We start from the raw sequence: 18991 nt of genomic DNA, 5'->3' as shown, positions 1-18991 counted from the left end.
TGAAATGGCCCCAAATGGCCCAAGCCTCAAGCACGAGTACTGGTGGAAGAACCTCAAGGTACCCAAAATACCCCAAAATCAACCCAAAATAGCCTCAAAATGGCCCCAAAATGGCCCTTAAAAACCCAGAATAGCCCAAAGTTACCCCAAAATGGCCCCAAATGCCCCAAGCTCAAGCGCAAGGACTGGTGGAAGAACCTCAAGGTGGGAAATTGCCCAAATGGGCTGAAATTGCCCCAAAGTAGCCTTAAAAGTGTCTGAAATAGCCCCAAAATGGGCCCAAAATGGCCCCCAAAATGGTCCTAAAATGGACTGAAATTACCTCAAAATTGCCCCAAAAAGCCCCGAAATTGCCCCAAAATGGCCCCAAATGCCCCAAGCTCAAGCACAAGGATTGGTGGAAGAACCTCAAGGTGGGAAATGACCCAAAATATCCTGAAATTGCCCCAAAATAGCCTGAAATGGCCCAAATAACCCCAAAATAACTCCAAATGACCCCCAAATGTCCAAAAACCCCCAAAATCCCCCAACCCCCCCAAAAAACACCAAAAACTCCCCAAAAACCCCCCAAAAATCCCCAAAAGACCCAAAAAAGCCCCACAAAAAACAAAGACTCAAAAAAGACCCCAAAACACACAAAAAATCTCCCAAAAAAAGCCCCGAAAGACCCCAAAAAAACCTCCAAAAAAGACACCGAAAAACCCCAAAATCCCCCCAAAAAAACCCCAAAAATCTCCCCCCAAAGACCCCAAAATCCCACAAATTCCCCAAAAATCCCTGAAAAGTTCCCAAACACCCACAAGAAAAACCAAAAAAAAACCCCAAAAAAGACCCCAAAAAACCCCAAAATTCCCTCAAAAAATCCAAATAAAACCCAAAAATCTCCCCCAAAAAATCCCAAATAAAACCCAAAAATCTCCCCCAAAAATCTCCCCCAAAAATCTCCCCCAAAATCCCCAAAATCCCTGAAAAGTTCCCAAAGACCAACAAGAAAAACCCAAAAAAACCCCAAAAAACCCCCAAAAAACCCCGAAATTCCCCCAAAAAATCCCAAATAAAACCCAAGAAATTTCCCCAAAAACCCCAAAACCCCAAATTTGCCCAAATTTGCCCCAAATTTGCCCAAACGCGGCCGTTTTTGCAGATGATGATCATCCTGGGCGTGATCTGCGCCATCGTCCTCATCATCATCATCGGTGAGCGGCTCCGTATGCAAATGAGCGCGGGCATGCAAATGAGGGAGGCTGGATGCAAATCGGGAGAGGGAACGGGGGCGGGGCATGCAAATGAGGGGAGGGGCATGCAAATGAGGGGTCGCCGGACATGCTTTAGTGAAAGAATATGCAAATGAGGGTTGGGTTATGCAAATGAGGGTTGCGTTATGCAAATGTAAGGGGGGTTATGCAAATGAGGCGGCCGGGTTAGGCAAATGAAGTTTTTGAGTTATGCAAATGAGGGTGCTGGGTATGCAAATGATGATGGGCGTTGAATGCAGATTAATGAGTTGGGATATGCAAATGAGGCCTGGGTATGCAAATAGCGGTGAGGGATCCAAATGAGGGCGGGGTTTAGGGGAATATGCAAATTAACACTGCATGCTAATGTGGAAAATGCTGTATGCAAATTAGCACGATAAATGCAAATAAGGGTTTGTTATGCAAATGAAGGGTTGGGACATAGTGGGAGGGGCTATGCAAATTAACCAACAAGGTGGGGAGATCAAGTGCAAACCATATGCAAATTGGATTGCATATGCAAATTTCTGATGCACACTAATGCAGGCAGGAGTGGGTGGAGCCCTGGGCATGCAAATTAGGGGGTGGGGGGATGCAAAATGAGGGTGACCATGCATGCAGATGAGGGGGTCTGACATGCAAATGAGATCTCCATATGCTAATCATATGCAAATTTCCCTCCACAGTCTATTCAGCACCTAACGCCGCCGGCCCCGCCCAGCCGAGCCCCGCCCCTCGCCCGGGCCCCGCCCCCAAACCCCCAAACCCCCGCCCCCAACGCCCGCCGGGGGGAGGCGTGGCCACGCCCAGGCCCCTCCCCCACCTTCCTTAACCCCTCCCCCCCCCCCTCCTCAGGGACCCCCCAGGCCCCTCCCCCACCCCCCAAATTTGGGATTTTCCCCCCAAAAATCCCCCCCGGGCCCCTCCCCCACCCCAGGGCGATTTTGGGGTCCCCTCCCCCCCCCCCTCCCCTCCCCCCCCTCAGTTGAGCACAAGGGGCCCCTCCCCCACCCCCCCCCAAAATTTTTGGGGCGATTTTTGGGGGCGCCCCCTCCCCCTCCCCCCACCCCCCATAAACATTCCAGCCCCTCCCCCCCCGCCCCTCCCCCACCCCGCGAACCCCAAAATTGGGGGGTGGGGGAGGGGAGGGAACCCCCCAAAAACTTGCCCCTCCCCCAACCCCCCCCAACCCCCCCAACCCCTTCACTGCCGAGCCCGGGGGGGGGGGAGAACCCCAAAAATGGGGGGGGGGACCCCAAAATTTGGGGGAGCCCAAAAATCGGGGGAGGGGACCCCAAAGGTTTGGGGTGGGGGGGGGGTCCCCGAAATTTGGGGGTCTCAAAATTTAGGGAGACCCCAAAAAATGGGGGGGGGACACCCCCAAAAACTGGGGGGAGCCCGAAATTTGGGGAGAGCCTAAAAATATGGGGGGGGGGGTTCCCAAATTTGGGGAGACCCCAAAAAATGGGGAGAGGCTGAAATTCAGGGGGGGGGGTCCCCAAAAATTTGGGGGGCCCAAAATTTGGGGAGACCCCAAAAACTGGGGGGACCCTAAAAGGAGAAAGACCCCAAAACTTTTAGGGGAGGGGGGGTTCCAAAATTTGGGGACCCCCAAAAAATGGGGGAGGCTGAAATTGGGGTGAACCCCAAAAAATGGGGGGGTCCTAAAATTTTGGGAATCCCAAAATTGGAGGGACCCCAAAAATGGGGGGACCCCAAAAGGCGGAAGAACCCAAAATTTTGGGGGGGGGGGGGTTCTCAAAGTTGAGGGGACCCCAAAACTTGGGGGGAGCCTGAAATTTGGGGGGGGACCCCAAAAATGAGGGAGGACCCCAAAAATGGGAAAGCCCCAAAATGTGGGGAGATGCCAAAATTTTGGGGGGGGAGCCCCAAAAATGGGAGAGAGCCGAAATTGGGGGGGACCCCAAAATTTGGGGTGGGGTTCCAGAATTTGGGGAGACCCCAAAAATGATGGGAGGACCCCAAAAATTTGGATTTTTGGGGGGGAGAGCGAGAAATTTTGGGGGGGGGGTCACAAAAATTGAGGGGGAACCCCAAAAATTGGGGGGGTGGGGGGGACCCCAAAAATGGGAGAACCCCAAAATTTGGGGGGGAGATGCCAAAAAATTGGGGTGGGGGGCGGAACCCCAAAATTTGGGTTTGGGGGGGGGGATGGGCGGACAAAGGGGGGGACCCCAAAATGGGAGGGAACCCCCCAAAAATGGCGGTGGGGGGGAGGGGCCACCCCTGGGAGGAGGGAACCAGGGGGGGTCCCCAAAATTGGGGAGGGGTCCCCAAAACCCGCCCCTCCCCCCCCACATTGAGGAGGAATCGCCCCCAAATTTTGGGGACCCCCACCCCCAAATTTTTCCCGCCAATTTTTGGGGCGCTGCCCCTCCCCCCCCCCCCCCCATCCCCGCCCCTCCCCCCCCTGCATGGAGCGACCCCGGGGGGGTCCCCAAAAAATAAAATAAAAAAATCCCCTCCCCCCCCTCCAAAATTTCCCCTCCCCCCACCCACCCCTGAGGGGGTGGGGGAGGGGCGGGGTGGGGGGAGGGGGGGTGGGGAGGGGCGGGTGTCACTGCCGCCCCTCCCCCCCCACTCTGGGTTTTTGGGGGGTTTTCCTCTGTGGCCCCTCCCCCACCCCATGGCCCCTCCCCCACCCCTTGGCCCCTCCCCCCACCCCGCCTCCCCCTCTCTCAGCGCCCCCCGGAGGGGTCGGGAGGGGGGGGAGGGGCGGGGTGGGGGTGGGGGCGTGTCCCTGACCCCCCCCCCCGGTGTGAACGTCACCAATAAAAACCCGCCTACGTCACAGGGGGCGGGGCCTGATTGGGGGAGGGGCCTGAGGTGGGGGAGGGGCCAAGTAATTGGGGGAGGGGCCAAGTAATTGGGGGAGGGGGTTTGGGGAAACTGGAATGGGGGAGGGGCCAAAGAGTTGGGGGGAGGGGCTCTGGAATTGGGGGAGGGGCTCTGGGAATAGGGGAGGGGCTCTGGGAATGGGGGAGGGGCTCTGGCAATGGGGGAGGGGCTCTGGGAATGGGGGAGGGGCCAAGGAATTGGGGGGCGGGGCACAAGCAGCCTCCACCAATCAGAACGCGCCATCCTCCTCCCCCCCCCCCGCCTTCATCGCTGAGGGGGCGTGGCTTCACACCGCCGGAATGACGTCACGCACAGAGCCGAGCCAATGACGTCATCACACGGGGCCGGGGGGGGGGGGGGGGAACCCCCCGGGTTTTATTGCCAAAATTGGGGGGGGGGGGGGAGGGGGTCCCCAACCGCCCCCTCCCCCACCCCTGTGACGTCATCGGGGTCCCCAAAGTCCCTGGGGTGTCCCCAAAGTCCAGGGGGGCCCAAAATCGCCCAATTTGGGGTCCCCAATGTCTTGGGGCTGTCCCAAATGTCCCCGAGGTGTCCCCAAGGTCCCCAAGGTCCCATTTTGGGGTCCCCAGGTCCCATTTTGGGGTCCCCAAGGTCCGGGGGTGTCCCCAGGTCCCATTTTGGGGTCCCAAGGTCCCGATTTTGGGGACCCCAAATTTTGGGGACGCTCAGAGCTCCATGGGCAGGGCCAGGCTGGGGCGGGGCTGGGACCCCGATTGTCCCCAAATGTCCCCAAATGTCCCCAAATGGGGCCCATGAGGAGCACGAGGCCACAGCATGGACGGGACCCCAAATGTCCCCAAATGTCCCCAATGTCCCCAATTGGGGTCCATGACCAAGGCCAGGCCATAGCGGGGTCCGGGCGTGGCACCCCAATGTCCCCAAATGTCCCCAAATGTCCCCAATCGGGGTCCATGAAGGGCACAAGGCCATGGTGGGGGTGGGACCTCAATGTCCCCAAATGTCCCCAAATGTCCCCAAATGGGGTCCATGAACATCACAAGGCCACAGAGGGAACGGGACCCCAATGTCCCCAAATGTCCCCAGATGTCCCCAATCGGGGTCCATGAGGAGCGCGAGGCCGTAGCGGGGCTGAGTTCCAGACGTCCCCAAGATGTCCCCAAACGTCCCCAAATGTCCCCAAATGTCCCATTCTGGGGACACTCGGGGCTCCATCAGCAGGGCCAGGCCGTGCCAGGGCTGTGCCACCGATGCTGTCCCCAGGGGTGTCCCCAAGGGTGTCCCCAAGGCTGTCCCTGCTGTCCCCGTGTCACCGTCTGGGGACACTCCCGGGGTCCATGAGGCCACAGCGGGGTCGGTCCTGGTGTCCCCAATGTCCCTCGATGTCCCCGATGTCCCCAGCGATGTCCCCAGTTTGGGACACTCAGGGGTCCATCAGCAGCGCCAGCCCGTACCTGATGGCGCCCAACGATGTCCCCAAATGTCATTTTCCCCAATTTTCCCCCATTTTCCCCCCCAAATGTCCCCCAGATCCCCCCCCCCCCAAATGTCCCCAACACCCTCCAATGTCCCCAGTGTCCCCAAATCTCATTTTTCCCTATTTCCCCCCGTTTTTTCCCCAATGTCTCCAATGTCCCCCCCAGAGTCCCCAACCCTCCCCGTCCCCTCAATGTCCCCAGTGTCCCCTGGATGTCCCCAACCCCTCCCAATGTCCCCAATGTCCCCAATCCACTCCCAAGTCCCCAATGACCCAAAATCCCCAAAATGTCCCCAATCCCTCCCAATGTCCCCAATGTCCCCTGCAATGTCCCCATGTCCCAAATCCTCCCATTGTCCCCATTCCCCTCAATGTCCCCAACCCCTCCCAATGTCCCCAGTGTCCCCTGGCTGTCCCCAATGTCCCAACCCCTCCCAGTGTCCCCAGTGTCCCCCCTGTCCCCGTACCTGGCTGTCCCCAGTGTCCCCAGTGTCCCCAGTGTCCCCGTACCTGGCTGTCCCCAGTGTCCCCAGTGTCCCCTGGCTGTCCCCCAGTGTCCCCAGTGCCCCCAGTGTCCCCTGGCTATCCCCAGTGTCCCCAATGTCCCCAGTGTCCCCAGGCTGTCCCCGTACCTGGCTGTCCCCAGTGTCCCCAGTGTCCCCAATGTCCCCAGGCTGTCCCCGTACCTGGCTGTCCCCGTCGGGGGCACACCTTGGCCCAGGTGCGTCAGGCGCCCGGGGTGCAGCAGGGCCCAGCCCGGGGGGGGGCGCGGGGGCCACGCAGCCGTAACGGGGAACAGCCAACCGCCGCCCTGGAACCAGTATAAACCAGTATGGACCAGTATGGACCAGTAACACAGCCCACTGACCCATCCCAGTGCAGCCGTAACGGGGGAACAGCCAACCGCCATCCTGGAACCAGTATGGACCAGTATAAACCAGTATGGACCAGTATGGACCAGTATGGACCAGTAACACAGCCCAGGGACCCATCCCAGTGCAGCCGTAACGGGGGAACAGCCAACCGCCGCCCTGGAACCAGTATGGACCAGTATGGACCAGTATGGACCAGTATAAACCGGTATGGACCAGTATAAACCAGTATAAACCGGTATAAACCACTATACACCAGTAACACAGCCCAGGACCCAGCCCAGTTCAACCAGTAACCCCCAGTGCAGCCGTAATGGGGGAACAACCAACCACCAACCTAAAACCAGTATAAACCATTATAAACCGGTATGGACCAGTATAAACCAGTATAACCTAGAACCAGTATAAACCATTATAAACCGGTATGGACCAGTATAAACCAGTATAACCTAGAACCAGTATAAACCATTATAAACCGGTATGGACCAGTATAGACCAGTATAACCTAGAACCAGTATAAACCATTATAAACGGTATGGACCAGTATAAACCAGTATAACCTAGTATAAACCAGGGACCAGTAACCCATCCCAGTCCCTCCCAGTATAAACCAGTGCCCTCCCAATCACCCCCAATCCCCTCCCAGTTTGTCCCAGTCCCCCCCAGTCCCTCCCAGTTTGTCCCAGTTTGTCCCAGTCCGTACGTGGGCGGGGCTCAGGCTGACGCTCAGGCTGATCGTGGCCGAGGGCCGGGCCGGGGCCGAGGGGGCGGGGCCTGAGGGGGCGTGTCCGGAAGGGGCGGGGTCATAACGAACCACAGAGCTCAGCACGGTGCGGCCCTGGGGGGAGGGGAGAGTGGGCGTGGCCATCAGGAGAGCCACGCCCACATTAACCCCCGAATCTGCTCACGCGACCACACCCACATAGGCCACGCCCACTTCAGCTCTACCTTTTTTTTAGGTCCCGCCCCATTTTACATCTTCCCTCCCAAGCCACGCCCACTAAACCCACGCCCTTTCAACCACACCCTTATCACCAAGCCCCACCCCTCCCAAGGCCATGCCCCTTTCTGAACCCCCATTTTCTCAAGCCCCTCCCATTTCCTAGACCCTGAAGCCCCGCCCCTTTTCAGACCCCACCCCTTTTAGAGCCCCTCCCATCTCCCAGCCCCAACCCTTTCCCAGGCTCCACCCCTTTCATCTGAGCCCCTCCCATCCCTCAATCCCCTCCCCTTTCTGAGTCCCCACCTCTTCCTCCTATTCCAACCCCACCCATTTAAGGCCGCGCCCATTTCCTTTAGTCCCACCCTTTCCCTCCAAGCCCCTCCCATTTCCCAAGCCCCTCCCATTCCCCAAGCCCCGCCCACCTTGGGGGCGTATCCCGGGAAGAGCCTTCGGGCGATGGGGGGGAGGAGCTCCCGCAGCGCCCCCTGCAGGACCAGATCCAGGTGCAGGGAGGAGAGCGGCACCGCCCACGAGAGCACCTGGGCAGGTGAGACAGGTGAGATACACATGGGTGACACCTGGGATACACCGGGGTTACACTGGGGTTACACCGGGGTTACACCGGGTTACACCTGAGATACACCTGGGATACACCTGAGAGTGACCCTGATACACCTGGGTTACACCTGGGTTACACCTGGGTTACACCTGAGAGTGACCCTGATACACCTGAGACACCTGGGATACACCGGGGATACACCTGGGATACACCGGGGATACACCTGGGATACACCTGAGAGTGACCCTGATACACCTGGGTTACACCTGGGTTACACCCGGGATACACCTGGGTTACACCTGGGATACACCGGGGTTACACTGGAGTTACACCTGGGATACACCTGGGCAGGTGAGAAACACCTGGGTTACACCTGGGATACACCTGGGATACACCGGATACACCTGGGATACACCTGGGATACACCGGATACACCTGGATACACCTGGGAGCAGATCCAGGTGCAGGGAGGAGAGAGGCACCGCCCACGAGAGCACCTGGGCAGGTGAGACACACCTGGGTTACACCTGGGTTACACCTGGGATACACCTGGGATACACCTGAGAGTGACCCTGATACACCTGGGTTACACCTCAGATACACCTGGGTTACACCTGGAATACACCTGTGTTACACCTGGGATACACCTGGGATACACCTGGGCAGGTGAGACACACCTGGGATACACCTGGGATACACCTGGGTTACACCTGAGATACACCTGAGGCTGGCCCCACCCACCAGGACAATGGAGAGCTCCATTTTTGAGGCCCCACCCCCATTTTTAGGCCCCACCCCATTTTAGGCCCTGCCCCATTTTAATGGCTCCACCCCCATTCTATTGGCCCCACCCCCATTTTAATGCCCCCACCCCATTTTTAGGCCCCGCCTCCATTTAATAGCCCCACCCCCATTTTTAGGCCCTGCCCCCTTTTAATGGCTCCACCCCTATTTTTAGGCCCCGCCCCCATCTTTCATTTCCCACCCTCCAATTTTGAGGCGCCAACCCTCATTTTTCAGCTCCTGCCCTTCAATTTTTAGGCCCCGCCCCCATTTCGAAGCCCCACCCCCCCATTTTGAATTCCCATCTCCCCTTTTTGAAGCCCCCACCCCCATTTTTAGGGTCCTACCCACCCCATTTTTGAGGCCCCACCCCCTTTTTAGGGCCCCACCCCTCAATTTTTGGGGTCCCAAATCCCTTTTCTGTGGCCCCACCATAAATTTTGAGGCCCCGCCGCCATTTTAAGGTCCCGCCCCATTTTGAAACCCCGCCCCCTTTTGGGGGTCCCACCCCCCCCAATTCTGAAGCCCCACCCTCCAATTTTTAGGCCCCGCCCCCATTTTTATGACCCCGCCCCCCATTTTTTACCCCCACCCCGTTTTCGAGGCCCCACCCCCATTTCCAGGGCCCCACCCTTCAAATTTTAGGCCCCGCCCCCATTTTTGCAGCTCCACCCCATTTTTGAGGCCCCGCCCCCATTTTTAGCCCCCCCCTTTGGAAGCCCCGCCCACCTCGTGATGCTCCGCCCACCCCCCTCGAAGCTCCGCCTCCTCCCGCAGCTCCCGCCCGAACTGCGCCGAGAACAGCGGGAACTGGAACACGTCAGGACAGGGCTGAAAAACGGGAAATTCACCCCAAAAATCAACCAGGGAAACACAAAAACACCAAAAAAATCAAAAATCCCAAAATCCCAAAAATCCCCCCAAAAAATCCCAAAAAAATCCCAGAAAAATCCCCAAAAAAATCCCAAAAATGGGAAGAGCGGGAACTGGAACACGTCAGGACAGGGCTGAAAAACGGAAATTCACCCCAAAAATCAACCAGGGAAACACAAAAACACCAAAAAATCAAAAATCCCAAAAATCCCAAAAATCCCCCCAAAAAATCCCCCCAAAAAATCCAAAAAAATCCCCAAAAAAACCCCAAAAATGGGAAGAGCGGGAATTGGAACACGTCAGGACAGGGCTGAAAACGGGAAATTCACCCCAAAAATCAACCAGGGAAACACAAAACCACCAAAAAACCCCAAAATCCCAAAAATCCCAAAAATCCCCCCAAAAAATCCCAAAAAAATCCCAGAAAAATCCCCAAAAAAAATCCCAAAAATGGGAAGAGCGGGAACTGGAACACGTCAGGACAGGGCTGAAAAATGGGAAATTCACCCCCAAAAATCAACCAGGGAAACACAAAAAAACCCCAAAAACCAAAATCCCAAAAAACCCCAAAAATCCCCCCAAAAATCTCCAAAAAATCCCAAAAAAATCCCCAAAAAATCCCAAAAAAAATCCCCCAAAAATCCCCAAAAATCCCAAAAAATCCCCCAAAAAATCCCCAAAAAATCCCCCCAAAAAAATCCCCCAAAAAATCCCCCAAAAATCCCAAAAAAATCCCAAAAAAATCCCAAAAAATCCCCAAAATTGGAGAAATTTGGGCTATTTTTGGGTGATTTTGGGGTAATTTTGGGGCATTTTTAGGGTGATTTTGGGGGATTTTGGGGTAATTTTGGGGGTTTTGGGGGCATTTTAAGCTGATTTTTGGGGGATTTTTGGGTAATTTTGGGGAATTTTGGGGATATTTTTAGGGGATTTTTTGGGGTATTTTTGGGGGTGGTTTGGGATTTTTTTGGGGTGAAATTGGGAATTTTTGGGGATATTTTGGGGTCACTTTGGGGTGATTTTGGGGCATTTTTGGGGATATTTTTGGGGTGATTTTGGGGCATTTTTGGGGTATTTGTGGGGTGAATTTTGGGATATTTTGGGGATATTTTTTGGGTTCTTTTTGGGGCAGTTTGGGGATATTTTTGGGGTGATTTTGGGGTTATTTCAGGGATATTTTTGAGGTGGTTTTGGGGATATTTTGGGGTGATTTTCAGGGATATTTTGGGTGATTTTAGGGATATTTTTGGGAGATTTTTTGGGGTATTTTTGCTGTATTTTTTAGGTATTTTTGGGATATTTTTGGGATATTTTGGTGTATATTTTTAGGTAATTTTGGGATATTTTTGGGGATATTTTGGGATATTTTTGAGGTGATTTTCAGGGATATTTTGGGGATATTTTTGGTGTATTTTTTTAGGTAATTTTGGGATATTTTTGGGGATATTTTGGGATATTTTTGGGATATTTTTGGATTTTTTGGGGTGATTTTCGGGGATATTTTGGGGGATATTATGGGATATTTTTGGGATATTTTGGGATATTTTTGGGGATATTTTTTGTGTATTTTTTAGGTAATTTTGAGATATTTTGGGGATATTTTGGGATATTTTTTGGGGATATTTTGGGATATTTTGGGGATATTTTGGGAAATTCTGGGGATATTTTTGGGATTTTTTGGTGTATTTTTTAGGTAATTTTGGGATCTTTTTGGGGTATTTTCAGGGATATTTTGGGATATTTTGGGGATATTTTTGGTGCATTTTTTAGGTCATTTTGAGATATTTTTGGGGATATTTTGGGATATTTTTGGGGGGATATTTTGGGATTTTTTGGGGATATTTTGGGGAATATTTTGGGATATTTTGGGATTTTTTTGATATTTTGGGATATTTTGGGGGGATATTTTGGTATATTTTTGGGGATATTTTGGGGAATATTTTGGGATATTTTTTGTGATATTTTGGGATATTTTTGGGGGATATTTTGGGATACTTTTGGGGATATTTTGGGATATTTTTTGGGGAATATTTTTTGGGGAATATTTTGGGATATTTTTGGTGATATTTTGAGATATTTTGGGGATATTTCGGGATATTTTTGGGGATATTTTGGGATATTTTTGGGGATATTTTGGGACATTTTTGGGGTGATTCCGGTACCTCCTGGAACAGGTTCTCCCGCAGGACCCGGCTGTAGTTGGGGTGCAGGTACAGCTGGTCCCAGTCCTGCGGGAAACTGGGGTTACTGGGATGAACTGGGATGGACTGGGAGGGACTGGGATGGACTGGGATGGACTGGGAGGGAACTGGGAGGGACTGGGATGGACTGGGAGGGACTGGGATGGACTGGGATGGACTGGGAGGGAACTGGGAGGGACTGGGATGGACTGGGAGGGACTGGGATGGACTGGGAGGGACTGGGATGGATTGGATGGACTGGGAGGGACTGGGAGGGACTGGGAGGGACTGGGAGGGAACTGGGATGGACTGGGAGGAACTGGGATGGACTGGGATGGACTGGGAGGGGATACTGGCCAATGCTCTGTACTGGTTTATACTGGTCTATACTGGTCTGTACTGGTCTGTAACAGTCTGTACTGGTTTATACTGGTCCATACTGGTCCATACTGGTTTATACTGGTTTAAACTGGTTTATACTGGTTTATACTGGTTTTACACTGACCCAGGGGTTCTGGGGCCTCTCCCAGAGCTTGGGGTGCTCACTGGGAGTCAGTGCCCTGTACTGGTCTATACTGGTCTATACTGGTTCATACTGGTCTATACTGGTCCGTACTGGTCCATACTGGTCTATACTGGTCTATACTGGTCTGTAACAGTCTGTACTGGTCTATACTGGTTCATACTGGTTTATACTGGTCCATGCTGGTTTTTTACCCACCCAGGGGTTGCAGGGCCTCTCCCAGAGCTCCGGGTGCTCACTGGGGTCAGTGCTCTGGACTGGTTTATACTGGTCTGTACTGGTCTAAACTGGTCCGTACTGGTCTATACTGGTTTATACTGGTCCATACTGGTCTATACTGGTCTATACTGGTCTGTAACAGTCTGTACTGGTCTATACTGGTTCATACTGGTTTATACTGGTCCGTGCTGGTTTTTTACCCACCCAGGGGTTGCGGGGCCTCTCCCAGAGCTCCGGGTGCCTCCTCCCGGTGCTGTTGTAGCCGTTGGTCACCAGGAGGTGCCCGAAGTGGCGCCGGTTGGTGACGTGCAGGAACAGCCCCTGGGGACAGCGGGGGAGACCCGAAACCCCCGAAATCAACCCCAAAATCCACCAAACTTCACCCCAAAATTCCCCCAGATTTACCCCCAAAAAAACCCTGCAAATTCACCCCAAAATCCCCCAAATTAACCCCAAAATTCCCCAGATTTACCCCCAAAAACCCCCCGAAAATTCACCCCAAAATTCACCCCAAAATTCCCCAAATTTACCCCCAAAACCCCAAAAATTCACCCCAAAATACACCCCGAGATTCACCAAACTTCACCCCAAAATTCCCCAAATTTACCCCCAAAAACCCCCTGCAAATTCACCCCAAAATCCGCCCTAAGTTCAGCCCCAAAACCCCAAAAATTCACCCCAAAATTCACCCCGAGATTCACCAAAATTCACCCCAAAATTCGCCAAATTTACCCCCAAAACCCCCTGCAAATTTACCCCAAAACCCCAAAAATTCACCCCAAAATTCACTCTGAGATTCACCAAACTTCACCCCAAAATTCCCCAAATTTACCCCAAAACCCCCCGAAAATTCACCCCAAAATCCACCCTAAGTTCGGCCCCAAAATCCCAAAAATTCACCCCAAAATTCACTCTGAGATTCACCAAACTTCACCCCAAAATTCCCCAAAACCCCCCGAAAATTCACCCCAAAATCCACCCTAAGTTCAGCCCCAAAACCCCAAAAATTCACCCCAAATTAACCCCAAAATTCCCCAAATTTACCCCCAAAAACCCCCGAAAATTCACCCCCAAAATCCGCCCGAAGTTCAGCCCCAAAACCCCAAAAATTCACCCCAAAATTCACCCCGAGATTCACCAAACTTCACCCCAAAATTCCCCAAATTTACCCCCAAAAACCCCCTGCAAATTCACCCCAAAATCCGCCCTAAGTTCAGCCCCAAAACCCCAAAAATTCACCCCAAAATTCACACTAAGATTCACCAAACTTCACCCCAAAATTCCCCAAATTTATCCCCAAAATCCACCCTAAGTTCAGCCCCAAAATCCCTCAAACCCAACCCAAATCCCCCCAAAAATTCACCCCAAAATTCACCCCAAAATCTCATCAAAGTCCCCTCAAATTCACCTCAAAATCCCCCGAAATCCCCTCCAAAATCCACCCCCAAAAGCCCCCAAATTCACCCCAAAATTCTCTTCTAGATCCTCTTAAATTCACCCCAAAATCTCCCCCAAAATTCCACCCCAAAATCTCCCAAATCCACCCCAAAATGTCCTCAAAATCCTCTCCAAAAAAACCCCTCAAATCCCCCAAATTCACCCCAAAATCCACCCCCAAAACCACTCCAAAATTCACCATGAATTCATCCCAAAATCCCCAAATTCACCCCAAAATCCACTCCAAATCCACCTCCAAAATCCCCCAAATTCACCCCCAAACCACCCCAAAATCCACCCTAAATTCACCCCCAACCCCTCAAATCCACCCCAAAATTCCCCAAATTTCCCCCAATCCCACCCCAAAATTCCACCACAAAATCCTCCCAAAATTCACCCCCAAAATCCCCCAAATTCACCCCAAAACCACCTCAAAATTCACCATAAATTCAGCCTAAAATCCACCCCAAAATCTCCCAAATTCACCTCAATATTCACCCCAAAATCCCCAAAATTCACCCCAAAATCCACCCCAAAATCCCCCTAAAATCTCCTCAAATTTTCCCCTAAATCCCCCCAAAATTGGGGTGAATATTGGGGTTCCTCAGGTGAGTTTTTGGGGTGAATTTGGGGTGAATTTTGGGGCTCTCCAGCTGATTTTTGGGGTGAATTTGGGGTAAATTTGGGGTCCGTTTTTGGGGTGAATTTGGGCTCCCCAGCTGATTTTTGGGATCATATTTGGGGTCAATTTGGGGTCAATTTGGGGTCAATTTTTGGGGTGAATTTTGCAATTCCCAGCTGATTTTTGGGGTGATTTTTGGGGTAAATTTGGGGTCAGTCTTTGGGCTGAATTTTGGAGTTCCCCAGCCGATTTTTGGGGTGAATTTGGGGTAAATTGGGGCGGTTTTTGGGCTGAATTTTGGAGCTCCCCAGCCGATTTTTGGGGTGAATTTGGGGGTAAATTTGGGGTCAATTTTTGGGGTGAATTTGGGGTAAATTTGGGATGAATTTGGGGTCAGTTTTTGGGCTGAATTTTGGAGTTCCCCAGCCGATTTTTGGGGTGAATTTGGGGCAAATTTGGGATGAATTTTGGAGTTCCCCCAGCCGATTTTTGGGGTGAATTTGGGGTAAATTTGGGGTCAGTTTTTGGGCTGAATTTTGGAGCTCCCCAGCCGATTTTTGGGGTGAATTTGGGGTAAATTTGGGGTCAGTTTTTGGGCTGAATTTTGGAGCTCCCCAGCCGATTTTTGGGGTGAATTTGGGGTAAATTTGGGGTCAGTTTTTGGGCTGAATTTTGGAGCTCCCCAGCCGATTTTTGGGGTGAATTTGGGGTAAATTTGGGGGCGGTTTTTCGGGCTGAATTTTGGAGTTCCCCAGCCGATTTTTGGGGTGAATTTGGGGTAAATTTGGGGCGGTTTTCGGGCTGAATTTTGGAGTTCCCCAGCCGATTTTTGGGGTGATTTTTGGGGTAAACTGGGGCGGTTTTGGGCTCTCACCTTCTCGCGGGCGCGGGCGCAGAACGCCATGTCGGGGTCCAGGTGGGCGTGGTCGAACACAGGCCCCTCCCCCAGCGGCCCCCGCAGCGCGGCCCCGCCCACCAGGTAGGCGCGGCTGATGTAGGGAACGTTCCACACGCCCCTGGCCACGCCCATGGGCGGGTGAGGCCATGGGACACGCCCACAATAAACCCCCAACCCCCTGACCACGCCCATATAAAGTCCCACCCACCCAGGCCACACCCACGGGGAGGTGAGGTCAGGGACACACCCACAATAAAGCCCCGCCCACCCCAGACCACGCCCACATGCTGATGAGGCCGGGGACACGCCCACAATGAAACCACGCCCAATGCAGACCACACCCACGGACAGGTGAGGTCAGGGACACACCCACAACAAACCCCACCCATACCAGAACACACCCAGAGAAGCCCCGCCCAACCAGGCCACACCCACATGCAGATGAGGTTGTGGACACGCCCACAATAAAAGCCCCGCCCACCCCAGGCCACACCCACATGGAGATGAGGTTGTGGACACGCCCACAATAAACCCCGCCCACACCGGGCCACACCCACAGAAAGCTCCACCCACCTCAGGCCACGCCCACAGACAGATGAAGTCGATGACACACCCACAACAAGCCCCGCCCTCCCACCTGGACACGCCCATCAAACCACGCCCACCCATCCATTACAGGCGACCCTGTGCCCACATCCCCAGGTGTGTCCCAGGTGTCCCCAGGTGTGTCCCCAATGTCCCCAGGTGTGCCTCACCTGCGGTGTCCCTGCAGGATCTCCAGGTAATCGGGTATGTGGGTGTGTCCCAGGTGTGTCCCCATCCCCCAGGTGTGTCCCCAGGTGTGTCCCCATTGTCCCCAATGTCCCCACCTGTCCCAGGTGTGCCTCACCTGCGGTGTCCCTGCAGGATCTCCAGGTAATCGGGTATGTGGGTGTGTCCCCATTGTCCCCAATGTCCCCACCTGTCCCAGGTGTGCCTCACCTGCGGTTCCCGTGCAGGATCTCCAGGTAATCGGGGTGTGGGTGTGTCCCCAGGTGTGTCCCCATTGTCCCCATTGTCCCCAGGTGTGCCTCACCTGCGGTTCCCCATTCAGGATCTCCAGGTAATCGGGCATGTGGGTGTGTCCCAGGTGTGTCCCCAATGTCCCCAATGTCCCCAGGTGTGTCCCAGGTGTGCCTCACCTGTGGTTCCCGTGCAGGATCTCCAGGTGTGTCTGTCCCCAGGTGTGTCCCCATTGTCCCCAATGTCCCCAATGTCCCCAGGTGTGTCCCCAATGTCCCCAATGTCCCCATTGTCCCCAGGTGTGTCCCAGGTGTGCCTCACCTGCGGTTCCCATTCAGGATCTCCAGGTAATCGGGTATGTGGGTGTGTCCCAGGTGTGTCCCCATTGTCCCCAATGTCCCCAGGTGTGTCCCAGGTGTGCCTCACCTGTGGTTCCCGTGCAGGATCTCCAGTGTGTCTGTCCCCAGGTGTGTCCCCATTGTCCCCAATGTCCCCATTGTCCCCAGGTGTGTCCCCATTGTCCCCAATGTCCCCAGGTGTGTCCCAGGTGTGCCTCACCTGCGGTTCCCATTCAGGATCTCCAGGTAATCGGGCGCGCGGGCGTAGAAGCCCTCGGGGCTCAGGGGCCCCCCAGAAGTTGGACCAGAGGTGCCCGGGGACGGGCCAGGAGCGGGACCCCGCACTGCTGAGGAGCGCTCATTGAGCAAAACAGGGTACACAGAGTGACCAATGAGTGACACATGAGTGACCACTGACCCCAGAACTGACCCCTGAGTGACCACTGAGTGACCAATGAGTGACCACTGAGTACCCCTGAGTGACCAATGAGCACTGAGGCCCAAACTGGGGACCCCTGAGTGACCCCAGAAGCTGACTCCAGAACTGACCCCTGAGTGACCCCAGGTGACCCCTGAGAGTCCTGCCCTGAGAAGACCCCTGGCAGGGTGTCCTCAGGTGTCACTGCACCTGAGAGTCACCTGGGACACTTGAGTGACATCTGAGAGTCACCTGAGAGTCACCTGAGTGACACCTGAGTGACACCTGGGGACACCTGAGACACCTGGGGACACCTGAGAGTCACCTGAGACACCTGAGTGACACCTGAGACACCTGAGGGGATTTCGGGAGGATTTGGGGGTCACCTGGGGTCACTCAGGGGTCAGTTTGGAGTCAGTTTGGGGTCACTCAGGGGTCAGTTTGGGGTCAGTGCTCATTGGTCACTCAGGGGTCACTCAGTGGTCACTCATTGGTCACTCAGTGGTCACTTCAGGGGTCAGTTTGGGGTCAGTGGTCACTCATGGTCACTCATTGGTCACTCTGTACCTGTTTTGCTCAATGAGCGCTCTCAGCATGCCGGGGTCGCTCCGGGTTACTCAGGGGTTACTCATTGGTCACTCATTGGTCAGTGGTCAGTGGTCAGTGGTCACTCAGGGTCACTCCATACCTGTTCTGCTCTATCAGGGCTCTCAGCACGCCGGGTCGCTCAGGGCTCAGTTTGGGGTCAGTTTGGGGTCAGTTTGGGGTCAGTGGTCACTCAGGGGTCAGTGGTCACTCATGGTCACTCAGGGTCACTCATTGGTCACTCATTGGTCACTCATTGGTCACTCAGGGTCAGTGGTCACTCATTGGTCACTCATACCTGTTTTGCTCTATCAGGGCTCTCAGCACGCCGGGTCGCTCAGGGCTCAGTTTGGGTTACTCAGGGGTTACTCAGGGGTTACTCAGGGTCACTCATTGGTCACTCATTGGTCACTCATTGGTCACTCATTGGTCAGTGGTCACTCAGTGGTCACTCATGGTCACTCCATACCTGTTTTGCTCTATCAGCGCTCTCAGCACGCCGGGTCGCTCAGGCTGACGTCGCTGTCCAGGCTCAGGTAGAGCTCACAGCGCGGGGAGCGCCGCACAGGGACCTGGGGCACCCCAAATCACCCCCAAATCACCCCAAAAATCACCCCAAAATCACCCCAAAATCACCCCAAAAATCACCCCAAAAATCACCCCAAAAATCACCTGGGACACCCCAAAAATCACCCCAAAAATCACCCCAAAAATCACCCCAAAATCACCCCAAAATCACCTGGGACACCCCAAAAATCACCTGGGACATCCCAGAAACTGACCTGGGGCACCCCAAAATTGGGTCAGGGACACCCCAAAATCAACCTGGCCCCACCCCTCCCCCTCCCTTGACCCCCTCCCCTCTCCCCTTTTCCCTCTCCCATATGCCCCGCCCCCTTGGCCCCGCCCCCATGGCCACCCCCTTTGGCCCTGCCCGCCTTGGCCCCGCCCCATTTCCCCTTCCCCTTTGGCCCCTCCCCCCTGGCCTCACCCCATTGCCACCTCCCTCCTTTCTCCCCTCCCTTTGGCTCCTCCCCCTTTGCCCTTCCCCTCCTTGCCCCTCCCCCCTTAGGCTCCTCCCCCTTTCCCCCTCCCCTACTACTCCTGCCCCTCCCTTGGCCCCTCCCTTTGCCCCTCCCCTTTAGCCCGCCCTCTTTATCCCCTCCCCTTAGCCCCGCCCCTTTATCCC

General features: G+C 54.4%; 2 protein-coding genes and 2 long non-coding RNA genes across 4 annotated transcripts in view; 2 read left to right on the top strand and 2 right to left on the bottom strand.

Moving 5' to 3' along the window:
* LOC139586509 (uncharacterized) overlaps window positions 1-153 on the bottom strand; it is a 607-nt gene extending 454 nt beyond the window's left edge. Inside the window, exon 1 of the long non-coding RNA XR_011677829.1 lies at window positions 53-153. This is a non-coding gene — a long non-coding RNA (uncharacterized lncRNA). The remainder of the gene's footprint in view (window positions 1-52) is intronic.
* The window catches only part of LOC139586508 (uncharacterized), a 1361-nt gene extending 286 nt beyond the window's left edge, over window positions 1-1075 (top strand). The window contains exon 2 of the long non-coding RNA XR_011677828.1: window positions 59-1075. This is a non-coding gene — a long non-coding RNA (uncharacterized lncRNA). The remainder of the gene's footprint in view (window positions 1-58) is intronic.
* The window catches only part of VAMP2 (vesicle associated membrane protein 2), a 10314-nt gene extending 6267 nt beyond the window's left edge, over window positions 1-4047 (top strand). The window contains exon 4 of the mRNA XM_071419988.1: window positions 1145-4047. Coding sequence (XP_071276089.1) covers window positions 1145-1351 — 207 coding nt within the window. The 3' untranslated portion in view covers window positions 1352-4047. The remainder of the gene's footprint in view (window positions 1-1144) is intronic.
* Window positions 4048-4483: 436 nt separating this feature from the next.
* Window positions 4484-18991, bottom strand: part of PLOD3 (procollagen-lysine,2-oxoglutarate 5-dioxygenase 3) — a 29549-nt gene continuing 15041 nt past the window's right edge. Inside the window, 11 exon segments of the mRNA XM_071420020.1 lie at window positions 4484-5527; window positions 6237-6344; window positions 6444-6461; window positions 7126-7260; window positions 7788-7904; window positions 9437-9538; window positions 11743-11808; window positions 12707-12823; window positions 15436-15577; window positions 17020-17084; window positions 17086-17143. Of these exon segments, the coding sequence (XP_071276121.1) occupies window positions 5288-5527; window positions 6237-6344; window positions 6444-6461; window positions 7126-7260; window positions 7788-7904; window positions 9437-9538; window positions 11743-11808; window positions 12707-12823; window positions 15436-15577; window positions 17020-17084; window positions 17086-17143 (1168 nt within the window). The 3' untranslated portion in view covers window positions 4484-5287.

Source organism: Agelaius tricolor, unplaced genomic scaffold (assembly GCF_023055355.1).
Source record: "Agelaius tricolor isolate 1412-34295 unplaced genomic scaffold, bAgeTri1.0.p SCAF_120, whole genome shotgun sequence".
Lineage (NCBI taxonomy): Eukaryota > Metazoa > Chordata > Aves > Passeriformes > Icteridae > Agelaius > Agelaius tricolor.
This window is presented reverse-complemented; position numbering and strand designations above follow the sequence as displayed.